Raw genomic sequence first — 14,670 nt, 5'->3', positions numbered from 1 at the left:
GAAAATAACTAGTTTCAAATCTGTCATATGCACTATTATTTAAGCACTTAATTTTCAGACACCACTCACCAAAAGCTCTGATGCAAATCAGCACAATTCCCAGCAAAGCATGAGCTCACCCGTCAAAAACTGCAAGGTACGACCATAATGGCCCCGAACACTACCATGTTTGCCACAGCCAACTCAGGGTCTGAGCAGTGCCATATCATGGGGCCCTAGCAGTGATCCATCTGACCATTCATGACATATATGAGAGTAGGGCACTCTGACCAGTGCTTAGGAGCACCCTCCTAAAAAAAAAATCTCTCCAATAGCCTACTCCACGCACTTAAATTTTACTGCTTTCACACATGCCAATCAAATGCTTTGGCATTTGACCTCCCAGAGTCTTTTTACCCTTGGTCAAAAGGCTATTTTTTTTAAGCCATTCAAACTGAACAGTGGGGGGGGGGGGGAGGATTTATACTTTTCTAATGCTAGTGTTAAAAGTTCTGAAAAACCACTGCCATTGGACCAGCCCAAAAGGCTATTTCTGATGCCCCAACTTACTGGAAGTCTTTGCTCAAATGTCACTTTTCTGTGCACTTATTTGCATACTTTCTATAAATCAGTTAGTTACCCCTTTCAAATGGTATTTCATTGTTTTTCTCCATACTATTCATATCTAGTTACTTTCGCTTACTATCTTTCACTTCCCTATAAAAATAGATTGAAATAACACAGACCTTGTTTCATTCACACTGCTATATATCCCATATCTAAGGTAGTGAGTGCCTGGATAACTACGGTAGCACAGCTCAATAAATATAAAATAAGTAAATTAATGAATAAGTGCACAGCAATTGTTTATATTTATTTGCATGGCTAAAGTTTAGAATAGTTAAATTTCAAATTTCACAAATTTGAAATTCATAAAACCCTAAGTGTATAAAAAGGATCAGTATGTGCAAACCCTCAACCTTGATCTTTGGGTCACACACCTGGCTATGGCCAGAAAAGGAGTGTAACAAGGTAAAGACCACAGGGACTTGGCAAAAAGGCAAAATCTACTGAAATGGCATAAATCAGGGGTCTCAAACTCAATTTACCTGGGGCCACAGGAGGCAAAGTCGGGGTGAGGCAGGGCCGCATAAGGAATTTCACACACAAAAAAGTCCTCAAACGCCATTATTAACAGTTTTAATTACTTCTTCTGAACATGAATAGAACATTGAGTGAAGATCATGAACAGTTCTTCTGAACATGGCATCTTTTGCCTATTCCTTGCTGCCAGAGACTTGACAGCGCTTCTTCTCACAAATCTGAACCACATTTGGCTTTAGAGAGGAAGCAGTTGAGACCCTCAGTATGGCTTGAAGATGATCATCATTAAGTCTAGACCTGTACTTTGACTTATTAAGTTCAATGTAGAGAATAACTTTTCACACAAATATGTGCTCCCAAAAAGGCACATGGTACACTTGAACATTACATTTGGGAAAGCCAGGGAAGCTGAGGGGCAATTCTCTCAAAAATTGCCCATGCATGTTTGCTTTTCCACTAATCTCCCTGAACTTGGCTTTGAGATCAGAGTTGCATTGCAGGTCAATGAGCTCCATTAGAAACACAGGAGGGACATCTTGCACGTCAAAGGAAAAGGGGTCCTCAAAAATGTGAAAAGTGGCTCTATGCTTTTTGAAGTCTGCAAATCTGTGATCAAATTCATTCTCTAGCTTAAAAATAGCATCAATATATTTCTCACCACTGAATGGTATGCCTGCATTTACCAGTTCCTTGCATGCTGGGAAATGGCAAATGTTTGTCTGAAGTAGCTGGGATTTCCATAACGCAAGTTTTGTGGAGAATGCTCTCACGTTGTCATAGGCAGCACTGATAAGCTGCCCCCGGGTCTTGTAACATCTTGTTTAGTACATTCAGCTTATGTGTGATGTCAACAAGAAAAGCTAAGTCCATGAGCCATTTGTGATCACTCAACTCAGAAACAGCATAACCATCCTTCTCCATGAAGGCTTTCACTTCTCTCAAATCAAAAAATCTTTTCAGTATATTTCCCCTGCTGAGTCAACGTACCTTAGTGAAATAGAGCACATCTCCATATTCTGACTCCATTTCCTCTAAAAAAGCACGGAAACTCCTGTGCTTTAAACCCCTGGATCTGATTTGGTTGCTGCATTTCACAACAACAGACATCACATTGTCACATGGCAGGCATTTACTGCAAAGGGCCTGCTGATGGATAATGCAGTGAAGAGCAACGGCCTTCTCTACACCCTCCTCTTCAAGTTTTTTTTGAACAAGTGCCACCAGTCCATTTTTCCTCCCTGTCATCGATGGTGCTCCATCAGTTATTTTTCCAACAAACCTCTTCCATGGCAAACCTGCATTCTCAATGGCATCACACAGATGCCGAAATATCTCATTAGCGGTGGTCTGGCCATGCATTGGAATTATTGTGAGCAGCTCCTCTGTCAATTCAAAATTGCAATCAACACCATGGACATAAATTATGAGCTGCGAAGTGTCTGTTATATCTGTGCTCTCATCAAGTCCTTCACTCCCTCACCCCCATCTGCTATTACCCCACATTTAACCCTTTTTACCCTCAGTTCTTGGGTTCCTCATAAAGCACATCATGGTACCCACTTTAGCCAGCTGCCAACCAGTTCCCAAAGTGAATAGACTCTCAGCCTGAGAAGAAACCAGTACTCTCTTAATTTACTCTCAGCATCCTCCTTTCCTCCACTTCCCTTCACTGTAGAACTTTGCTTGCTACCAGACTTGGTTTCTGAGAAGTCCCCCGCTCAAGAACATTTCCTGATATGGGAGTGCTGAGAGCTGTTTTTCAGACACCACAAGGCCAAATCACAGATCAAAGCGGTGCTCCGGATTTTACCCCACCCCCAACTATTTCTAAAGACTTAAAAGGGATATTATATATATATATATATATATATATATATATATATATATATATATATATATATTTGAATATATCTTTGATGTATTTCTTTGAATATTTCTTCAGATGTATTCCTTTAGCAGGTTCTTGAATATCCTCTTATATAGCAACAATCTCCCCATTGTTTTTCTTTTGTGTGTGTGTGATCTGTTCAATAAGGAATTCTGGTTAGAGTTCATGTTAAAACCAAGTTTTGGGGCTTGTTGGACTTGTCCCCTCAACCCACATATGCACCAATAAAAGTTTTTGGCATTGTTCCTTTGTTGCATAGGCACATTAAAATGGGAAAATATTATATATGCAAACAAGTTCTTATCTAATAGAGATAGGAACACAAACATTTTGTAATGCAGTGGGGCCTTACACCCTGAACATTGTCATAATGACTTGGCTTAGGCCTCAGAAGAACAGACATTGTCCATTCACCCCTGAACCATGAATTCCATCTACAGAAACAACCACAGTTGTCTATAACATCATCAGGAAGCAAACCTCTACCAGAGAACACCCTATCGCTGTCTTGGCATGGACTTACTCCAAAGAGTTCTTTTTTTTCTTTTTTAATTTAAACACCTTGATTACATACATGATTGCGTTTGTGTTTCACTTATGTAAAGAACACCACCCATCACCAAAGAGTTCTTTTAACACCCAGACGACTTAAAAGCAACAACCTGCTTTCAGGGCAGAGCTCTCAGCATTGCCCTCTAATGGTCAGGTGAGACTAGAGAAAGCCCACATCATCCTGACTTCGAAGTAGAATATGCACAGAAATCAGGATCTCTAACTACAGAAACCTGACACCAACAACAAATAAGATGCTCAATGTAACCTAAGCACAATGTTTAAACCCCTGCCATAATAAATGATAAGTGACATTATTTTAATTTATTAAAAAAATCTCTTTTGGGAAAGATACCACAGATGAGTTGTCCAAGATAGCCTGGTCTCAAGGTTGAGATCTCTGGTGCCTTCTTGGATGGGGGCAAGCTGAGTCCCCACCCTGCCCAAAGACACACCTGACTTCTTCTGGCGTATAAATGGCCCAGCTACACAACTAATCTCAAAAAGATATCAAGCTACTGAATCATCCCAGTTCCATAGTTCTTAAAGCAGGAGTCTCAAACTCGCAGCCCGTGGGCCATTTGCGGCCCTCCATACAACGTTTTGTGGCCCTGCACTAGAGAAATCTTTTTTTGTTTTGTTTTGTTTTGTTTTAGTTGTTTGGGTCACACCCCCCAATGTTCAAGGCTTACTACTGACTTTGCACTCAAGGATCACCCCGACTTTGCCTCCTGTGGTCCCCAGGTAAATTGAGTTTGAGACCCCTGTAAAGCATTCAATCATATATGCAGCTGTTCAACATCTCCAAATTGCATAGTAATGACAGCTCATTAGGAACTCTACAAAGTATCTGGTAAAGTTGTGAAGAAACAAAAACAGTAATAGAGAAGGCTCAACTAGCATCTAACAGTTCAATAAATACTCAGACAATAACCTTAGTAACACCATTATGAAATATATGTTGTAATAAGCAATAAAAAGTAAATACTTTGTGCCTGATAAGAGGCAGAGTTTGTTGGAGATAGGGGAAACTGGGGACATTGATGAAGGGAAGGTCACACTGTGATGAAATTAGTGTTGGCTTGGAAGGCTGCAAACCTGAGCCTGCATTATGAATAACTTTGCAAATTATGGCACTAAAATAGTTTCAAACATTGAAAAGCAGAATTAAATCCTTCTATTACCATTAATTTATGTGACCTCCATAAAGGCTTTTTGTTTCTTTTCTTATTTGGGGGATTTTGGAACCCACATCCAAATGTGCTCAAGAATTACTCCTGTCTGTGCTAAAAGCACCCTCTTGAAGAACGTGAGATCAAAAGGGTTTGTGACATGCAAGGGCGAGCACCTTAACCCTCTAGCTTCCTAAAACTCTTTTGATCTCAAGTTCCTAAATTTGTGGCAAAATAATCTACTTGATTTGTAGGCTTCTTGTGAACATTAAATAAATAGCAATGTCTACGAAGTGTTACTTATTGTGTTCTTGTCTATTATTAAGAATGATGCCAGATTAATGCCAGAAAACAGAGTATACAACCTCAAAAAAGAAAAACAATAATAAGCCCTTTCTCCCTGGTTTATTCCCAAATGTTGCCACTAGGAAAATAAACAAAATGAAAGAACCACTTTCTCTTTTAGCAAATCAAAATGTTTCCAAAACAATTATATTAAACAGGGAGTATTGCTAAATCAATTTGGGATCTTAGAAAACATTATTAACAATTCACAGAACTCAAATGAAAAATGGTATAAATTCTTCTGCTAGTCTATTTCCACAGGAGCCGGAATGATAGTACAACAGCTAAGGCAATTGTCTTGCACATGGCTGACCCTCGTTCAATTCCCAGCATCCCATAGGGTCCCTCAGCACCACAAGGAATAATTCTAGAGTCAAGAACTTAGAATAATCCCTGAGTACCAGCAGGTATGGCCCAAAAACAAACAAAAAGAAAAACTATCCCTATCATATTTAAAATTTTACATTAAGACATTAAAGGAAAATTCCTCCCTCCTCTTTAAACACATGAAATACAGTCACTGGCATTTTTGCTCTTTTGTCAACAAGTTTACCAACATGTATACACTACTCTGCTGTTTATCCAAGGGAAAAGAAAAAATATACTGAGTTACACATTTATTAGTATACTTTTATAATACTGAGTCATTATGCTATGGAGCACTCTATAACTCTTTGCAAATATACATAAACTCCCTTGGAAAATCAGAAGTATCACCCAAACACCTCCGTGGGCCTAAAAAAAAAAATTCCACAAATAAAAAAGAAAAATAATTCACTATGTAACAAGAAGTAGTACGTTAGAGAGGAAAATCATTTAGAAATAGGAAACAAGGGACTGGAGAGATAGCACAGTGGCGTTTGCCTTGAAAGCAGCCGACCCAGGACCTAAGGTGGTTGGTTTGAATCCCAGCATCCCATATGGTCCCCCGTGCCTGCCAGGAGATATTTCTGAGCAGATAGCCAGGAGTAACCCCTGAGCACCTCCGGGCATGGCCCAAAACGGAAGGAAGGAAGGTAGGAAGGAAGGAAGGAAGGAAGGAAGGAAGGAAGGAAGGAAGGAAGGAAGGAAGGAAGGAAGGAAGGAAGGAAGGAAGGAAGGAAGGAAGGAAGGAAGGAAGGAAGGAAGGAAGGAAGGAAGGAAGGAAGGAAGGAAGACAGAGAAGAAGAAAGAAAGAAAGAAAGAAAGAAAGAAAGAAAGAAAGAAAGAAAGAAAGAAAGAAAGAAAGAAAGAAAGAAAGAAAGAAAGAAAGAAAGAAAGAAAGAAAGAAAGAAAGAAAGAAAGAAAGAAAGAAAGAAAGAAAGAAAGAAAGAAAGAGGAAACAAAGTGAATAGAAAATAAAGTTACAATTAATCAAAGTTCTGGATAAAATAATTTAAATAATAGCATCCCTAAAAATTGAGGATCTAAAAGCTAGCACATTTTTCATTTCATAGATGCTTGTACAAAACAAAACAATGAAACACTTAAATGCATAAAGAATCCTCATAGAATGCCTGTAATTAAACCCTATCAAATAGAGAAAGTTGGAAATAGTCCCATCTAATTGGAAAAGATCAAAGTCCATTGAAACCCTGCCTGTTAACACAGGTATAAGGAAACCACAAACAAAAACTACATAGGGGCCAGAGAGATAGCACAGCAGTAGGGCATTTGCCTTGCATGCAGCCGACCAAGGAAGGACCGGGTTTGATTCCTGGTATCCCATATGGTCCCTGAGCCTGCCAGGGGCGATTTTTGAGTGCAGAGCCAGGAATAACTCTTGAGCGCCACTAGGTATGACCCAGAAATCAATCAATCAATAAGTAAATAAAATTAAAAAATATAAACCACATTGTAGTGTCAGTTTACCCTATCAATAGAGCCCAGTTAAAGAATCAAAATATATGTATTAATGTTGAGTTTAGAAAAGAAAAATATGTATATTTGAAGACACTTTTTATGTCAAAAAGGAAAGTACTGAGCACTATATGTATTTATATTTATCTGTATATATTTTCACTAGAAGAATACATAACACACTATGAGTAGATACTTCTAGGAAGAGTAAATGAAAGTCAGGCATGGGGAAGTATTTTCCCCTACATCCTTTTGAATCTTTTCAATTTCAAATCATATGAATGTGTTGCTGAAAAAATAAACAAATTAACCGAACTTTAAAAAGGGAGAAAGATGAAGGGTTAAGATTTCTTGTGTACCAAATTTGATCTATTTGTGGTCTTTGTAAAAATTGTCATTCTTTTCTGCTTCCAACTAACTTGCACTTCTTTTATCTTTTATTTAAACACAGTGCAAAGTAGTTCATGATTTTCAGTCTTACAAAGCCATTTAACTTGCTTTTTTTCAATTCCTTAAATTAACTCTCCCAGTTCTTTATTCTTCTTCATGTAGGCCTATCAGAGACATTTGCTGCAAGTGCACCCAAATTTAAATCACCTGAGAAGAGTAAATGCCCAGGAGGTTCATTAACTTTCTTCCAGTTAGTCACACAAAATGGATGACAACATCATCAGCTGTAGGAGAATCAAAATATTTTTAGAAGGGTCAATAACTCTACTTAAGCAACAGAAAAGATGGGGGGAAGAGGGCCAGTAATACAAAATTTGATCATCTTTTTAATTCTTTTAAAGCAAATTTTAAATATACAACATTCTCTTCTATGACAATAATATAAAATAAATAGCTTATTCTCTAAAGTTGAAAATAAAAAAACTTAAAGGCCAGTGATAGCATATTTTCCCATGTGAGAGATCTTGCGTTAAATCCCAGCACCAAGAAAATGAAACTAAATAAATAAGTTTTTAGCAAACACAGTGGCTCTTCAGCATTTGGGCTGATCCATAGATTTTCTCTATTCTCAAAGAAAGATGTATATATACCAAATCATTAAAAATCATATATACACTGAACACATAGTTGAAAACAGCAATCTCAGAAGAGAGTGAGCCAAACCGTGCTTCACAGAAACCCAACAACCACATCTTTGCTTCATCAGTGGCCAAGCTTCACCACTCAATGACGGAGCTCTACAAAGTTGCAAAACTCGATCAAAACTCCAGGTACTCTGGTATTTGGGCTTACATCTCCCGATCTTTTTTGGAGTAGGTGTCAGCACCCTCCCCTGCCTTCTCTTATCCTCCTCTGGAAGTGCTGGACTAGAAACTCATTTAAATACTGTCATCTCAGGGTCAGAGACATAGCACAGCAGCGGTAGGGCATTTGCTTTGCACACTGCTGACCCAGGACAGACCCCTGTCCAATCCCCAGCTTTCCATATGGTCCCCCAAACCTGCCAGGAGCGAAACCAAGCGCCAGGAGAACCTCAGAGCACTACTCAGTATCCCTCCTCCCAAAAAGGAAAATACCGTCATCTCGGTAGGAACACACAATTTAGATATTAGTGTAGATTCAAAGCCACCTAATGTTCAGTAACAAAACAGAAAATCTAATAGCAACAAATTGTTTAGCAAATCTTCTGACAATAACTTGATGACATGTGATCAAACAGTTAAATTAATTTTAAACTGTATTGTGCTCCTTTTTTTAAATACAAAATTTTTATTACCACTCACCTGTAAACAAGTAATATAAAATACATCACTTTGTGCCTGCCAAAGAGGTAGGCTTGAAAATGGGTGGGGGGATGGAGAAAATTTTCCCTGTGATAGGATTAATGTTGGAACAAATATACTATAAGCAACCATGTAATGCATGCTCTTTAAATGAAGAAGAAGAAGAAGAAGAAGAAGAAGAAGAAGAAGAAGAAGAAGAAGAAGAAGAAGAAGAAGAAGAAGAAGAAGAAGAAGAAGAAGAAGAAGAAGAAGAAGAAGGAAGAAGAAGAAGAAGAAGAAGAAGAAGAAGAAGAAGAAGAAGAAGAAGAAGAAGAAGAAGAAGAAGAAGAAGAAAGGCAGCAATCTAAGTATGCAAGAGGGATGAGATATAGAAGGAGGTAAGGCATTTGCCTTCCATGCAGAAGGTCGGTGATTTGAATCCCGGCATCCCATATGGTCCCCGAGCCTGCCAGGGGCAATTTCAGAGCTCAGAGTCAGGAGTAACCCCTGAGCGCTGCCGGGTGTGACCCAAAAAACAAACAAACAAAATAGTATGTAAGAACTGGAGTCAGAGAGATTATAGTTCAGCGACTCTATCATTACAGAATGAAAGCCCTTGTGTGATTCTTGACTACTCACTTACATAAGGCAATAGTTTATAGAAATTACTAATCTTATGTTAGAAAGTCACCTACTTAAGCAGACAAAATTCACACTATAGGGGGCTGGAGAGATAGCACAGAGGTAGGGTGTTTGCCTTGCATGCAGCTGACCCAGGACCCACAGTGGTTCAAATCCCAGCATCCCATATGGTCCCCCGTGCCTGCCAGGAGTAACCCCTAAACGCCGCCAGGTGTGATCCAAAAACCAAAAATAAAATGTCACACTATATATATGGAGTGACTAAATTCCATAGTTGAAATATTAAGAATATATAGTTTGTATGCCACAATGTCAAGTGACATTCATCATACTCAGTTGCAGGTTAAAAATACTCACAAAAAAATGTTCAAAGTTGGAACCCGAGCGGTGGCGCAAGCAGTAGGGTGTCTGCCTTGCACGCGTTAGCCTAGTGAGGACTGCTATTCGATACCCCAGCGTCGCATATGGTACCCCAAGCCAGGAGTCGTTTCTGAGCACATAGCCAGGAGTAACCCCTGAGCATCACTGGGTGTGGCCCAGAAAAATAAAAAAAATAAAAAATGTTCAGAGTTCCATTCAACTAATTATATCTTACACATTTGATAACACAGAGTTCTAATACTGTAAGAGAACATAACCAACATAATACCTTGTCCAGAGTGGGAAACGTGTGCTTTTGAACTCTATATAAAAGGATACTGATTTCTAGCTAAGTACAACCTTGTGGTGTTCTTTTTTTTAATTTTCTTGTTATTGTTATTTTGAGTTTTGTTTTAATTTTTTGGTTTGAGGGGCCATACCTGGTATACTCAGAGTCTATTCCTGGCTCTGTGTTCAGGCAGTGATCAGGAAACCAGAGGCAGTATCATGGAGTAAATTGGGTGAATGTGGGTCGTCTTGGGGCGACCACATGCAATGCATAGCCTTACACCCTACACTATCTCTCCAGCCATGTGATTTTTAATTCTAACAAATTATTAGTAAAAAAAAAATTGTCATTTTTACATTTCTTTTGATTATGAGGCATATATTTCAAATATCTCATTTCTTTTTAAGTTTTTATATTATTATAATAGATCATTGAAGAGTATGTACCAGATCTTGCTAAGGATTTTATATACATTACAAAATGAAAGAGAATCACCAAATGACATGTTCTGAAACATGGTTTAAGATTTTAATTGCTTCTTAATACCATTAATATGGTGGCCACTAAAATATACCCCATTAATTGTATATAATTAAAGTGTAATCATTATGAGGAAATAATTAAAATAAATATGGCATCAAGAATCTTACTATATCAATATAAATTAGTATTCGGCAATATTCCCAGGCATGTTTAAACTGAACTGTAGTAGGGTTAAAAATAACTACCAAGAAAGGCCAACAGCCTAGCAACATAGACGAGCCAACATTCCCTTCCCTGCTTTCTCTCTCTTGCCCTCCTCTTCAATCCAAAATGAACTGCGTGCCCCACTGCAACAACACTTGAAAAGGTCATCCTGGATGGATGAGACTTTGTAAGAGAACAGAAATAACTCGGCAGCTTTGTTACGATCTCTTTCAATCAGCATGTTCAAAGTCCTTTAATTAGCACTTTGTCTACACAAGGAAAGCATTTCTTCCATGCCATGGAAGGGCACATGTATGTAACACAGTGTTCTGTTTTAACAGCAACACAAAATGGGGCTAGTGCTTCGAGTTGTCAGTGGGGGAATCAAAGCACAGAAAATGGGTTTTACATGCCACATTTGCATTTTATTAACAAAAAAAATTGAGTTCATCTTATTTGGTATCAACTTGTTTCTGGACCTTTTGTCATCAAAGATTGAAGTATTTTAAGCTAAGTAACTTTCTTTTTTTCCACTATCATATGCTATTTTCACAATATAAAAATAATGCTGGAATATAAAAATAGGCAATTTTCAAATACTGTTTCAAATAGTATTTTCAAATACTCAGAACTATGAGTGGGAGGAGTTATGGGAAAGCACCTAGCTGAAACTGGAATAAATCTCAAACCACATTTTTCACACGGATGCTTTAGAAGTAACATTTCAGCCAACCATGAAGTCTTAAATCTTCCAGGCTGAATTATACATATACATCCTTATAAAATCTGTAAAACAGAAATCAGGATATAAACTGATGATAAATTAAAGAAAACTAAATTCCACAATCAGGAACTGGAGGTGTGTGGGGTCGGAGAGAGAGCATGGAGGTAAAGTGTTTGCCTTGTAGCAGAAGGTCAGTGGTTCTAATCCCGGCATCCCATATGGTCCCCTGAACCTGCCAGGAGCGATTTGGGTTCAATCCCTGACACTTCAAAGGGAGAAAAAAAGAAACTAAAAATCCATAATAAAAAAAAACAAGGATATTTCAATAATAAAATGGAATTTGCAACATTTTGATTGTCACTAACGTACATGGACAAATAAACAAAAGAATCAAGTTGGATGTGTGTGTATATACATATTTAAGTAGTGTACGTGTGTATCTATATTTTGTTATTTTATTTCTGTATAATACATCAAAAATTATGTTTTATAATAAAGTTGCAATTCTAAAAATGGGTGATTAGAGAATCGACCTAAATGTGTAATATAAAATGTACTTAGTAAACAGCACAGCAACATTATTCTGAAAGTCAGCTCTTTTACCCTAGCCATGGGAACTCACAGCACCATTCTAATAATAAGAATAAGTCCACTTTACTGTAAGTTAATATGAGGATTAAAAGAGATGATGCATCTAAAGCACTTAGCAAACTCTTTATCTGCTGGGGGTAGGAGGGTGGGAGGGTGTCTACTGCAAGGGAGAGAGATAGGCATTTTCTTCTATTACACAAAGTGGAAACTGGAAGAAAACATGAAAATTATATACATATATTCATGTATGTATGCTATCTACTGAACAATATTATTAATCGTAACACGAGAAACAAAATAAATGACCTTCAAGGGTTGGAGAGGTAGCTCAATAATAAGTGAGACCCTGGTTCCATCTCTTGTCATCACAAAAAAAAAAAAACAAAAATAACAAAAGAAGAAACCACAAAACATAAGACAAGACCAAATAACAACAAACCATTATCTCCCATCTCTACCCACCACCCTCCAAGGCCTTGGGAATGGGGAAAAACAGGAGAGAGAGTGTGTGGAAAAAATAACTTGCGCAAGTAACTACTTTAATTTAAATATAACCCCCCCCCCCAAAAAAAAAGAAAACCTTTAGAAAGTTATGTAAGTGATTAATAGAAATAATTACCTCCTGGTGGTAAAAGTGACATACAATGAAAGCTATAATTACTACTCTTAGCAGCAGCATTGCCATGAAAACATATCCTTAACACATGCACACAAAATATGCTCACACTAAACCCAAAAAGTGGTAAATACTAACAATTCTTCACAGTTGACTCCTCAAAGGAATAAAGCTTGAGGTAATTTTATTGTTGGATGTCACCTCACCAGAAAGTAAAGAAAGTAACATCAAAAACAATCCTTTTGATTTTAATAAAATGTCATTTGGATGTCAACATTAATCAACAGTCTTTAATAAAAAGTTTTTAGCAATAAAATGAACCATGAAAATCCCATACTGAAAACCTCTAAAATTATATGAAAGAACCGAGGATTCAAAGAACTGGACCAATTCACAACAGATCAAAAATTTGGAGGTCAGCCCTAGTTAAATTCTTTCCATGTCATTATTACTAGTAAGATGAGGGTAAGGAGCTGTAAATAAGGTTAATTAAAATGAGTTATCTTCCTAAATCCTTATTATACTTTATATATAACTGTTGACATCATATCCCATGATGTATTTGTAGTAAGTACTTAAACCATCCAAAAAAATCCAACAAACAACAAAACCCTGAGGTTTCCAAGGCCAAGCACTGAATAAAAATCTGTAATAAAATTTGTAAAGTTTGCTTACACTAGAGATTGTCAGAGGCATGTTGAAATCCTTGCCACCTTGCAGCCGGAAACCCCAAGGAGCTGGGCCAACCAAGGACACGCTGTAGTTGCTCATGGTTCTAGCGGTTCAAAATCCAATGTGAGTTTTGAAAGAAACTGAAAGAAATTAGATAGTAAACAAAAATGTTTATTTGAAATCTTATTACAAATATAATTATTGCATTTTAACTGAAATCCAACTAAATCATTTCACTGTCTAGGAAATAAAAGTATATAAAGGATATGTTGGCAAATTCTTAGTAGTTCAGTCTAAAGAACCTATAAACTCACCAATTTCCATGTCTAAAAGTTCCTTCTCAGAATGTAATTCTAGATACTTGAAGAGTTTTACAACTTGCTACAAGCCAATCTGTGGCTTCTTTTATGAAGCTTTAAGTTCAAAACACTTTTTACAACTTCCCTGAACTTACTTTAAAAAAAAAGAACAAAATTTGATTTTAGGTTAAATTTTAAATTATTTTTCTTATCTCTCTCCACTTTACATATTTGTTTCAACTTTACTTAAGAAGTCCAAATATGAGGCCAAAGCAAGCACAGTGCAAACAGGAGACCTAGGTGGGTTCCACTGCACACCAAATGGTCCGAGCAGCACTAGGAGTGATCCCTGTATACTGTGAGGCAAGAATAAAGCCTAAGCATTGTGAAATGTGGCCCTAAAAAAACAAAATTATATTTCAGGAGAGAGTGATAGATAGTACAGCGGGTAGAGCATTTGCCTTGCATGAAGCCAATCCAAGTTCCATCCCCAGCAGCCTGCATGGTCCACCGTGCTAGAAGTGATTCCAGGGCACAGTTAAGCAGGCATAAGCCCCTAACACCACCAAAATCAATATATTTTAGAAGTTGAAATATAGCAAGCATATAATCTTACTTTCTGTGGTGCCACGAATGAAACTCTGGGCTTCACCCAGACAAGGCAAGTGATCTACTGCTGACTCACTCTTCCAGCCCTATATGTTAGTATGGGGGTGGGGCATTGTTGGGGTTTCTTTGTTGCTTTTTTTTTAATAATATCTTTATTTAAGCAACATGATTACAAACATGTTTGTGGTTGGGTTTCAGTCATAAAAAAGAACACCCCCTTCCCGGCGCAACATTTCCACCACCACGACCCCCCATTTCCCTTCTCTCCACTTATTTGTAAATCCATATTTTTTGAAGCTTGGGCTGGGGGGCCAGAGACATAGTATAGTGGATGGAGCTCTTGCCTTGCACGTGGCAATAAGGGTTCAAACCCCGACCTTCCAGGTTCCCCAGGCCCACAGAAGTGATTGCTAAGAGTAGAGCCAGAAGTTACAGCTAAGCACGGTGAGGCCCAAAAACCAAACCAAACCAAATGGAAAAAAGAAAAAAAGTTTGGACCAAGTTGGAATATCCTCTGAGCACCGCTGGGTGTCTCCCCCCGCAAAAAAAAAAATTTTTTTTTTCTATTTTTGTAGCCCATCAAACCTTCT

At 37.8% G+C, this 14,670-nt stretch overlaps 1 protein-coding gene across 1 annotated transcript in view; it reads right to left on the bottom strand.

Moving 5' to 3' along the window:
• Positions 1 to 13,308, bottom strand: part of PDLIM5 (PDZ and LIM domain 5) — a 142,021-nt gene extending 128,713 nt beyond the window's left edge. The window contains 1 exon segment of the mRNA XM_049789988.1: positions 13,176 to 13,308. Within this exon segment, the coding sequence (XP_049645945.1) occupies positions 13,176 to 13,271 (96 nt within the window). The 5' untranslated portion in view covers positions 13,272 to 13,308.
• Between the last annotated feature and the right edge of the window lie 1,362 nt (positions 13,309 to 14,670).

The sequence above is a fragment of the Suncus etruscus genome, chromosome 16, assembly GCF_024139225.1.
Source record: "Suncus etruscus isolate mSunEtr1 chromosome 16, mSunEtr1.pri.cur, whole genome shotgun sequence".
In the NCBI taxonomy this organism is placed as follows: Eukaryota; Metazoa; Chordata; class Mammalia; order Eulipotyphla; family Soricidae; genus Suncus; species Suncus etruscus.
The sequence above is the reverse complement of the archived record's forward strand: the minus strand, read 5'-3'. Positions and strand labels throughout refer to the sequence as shown.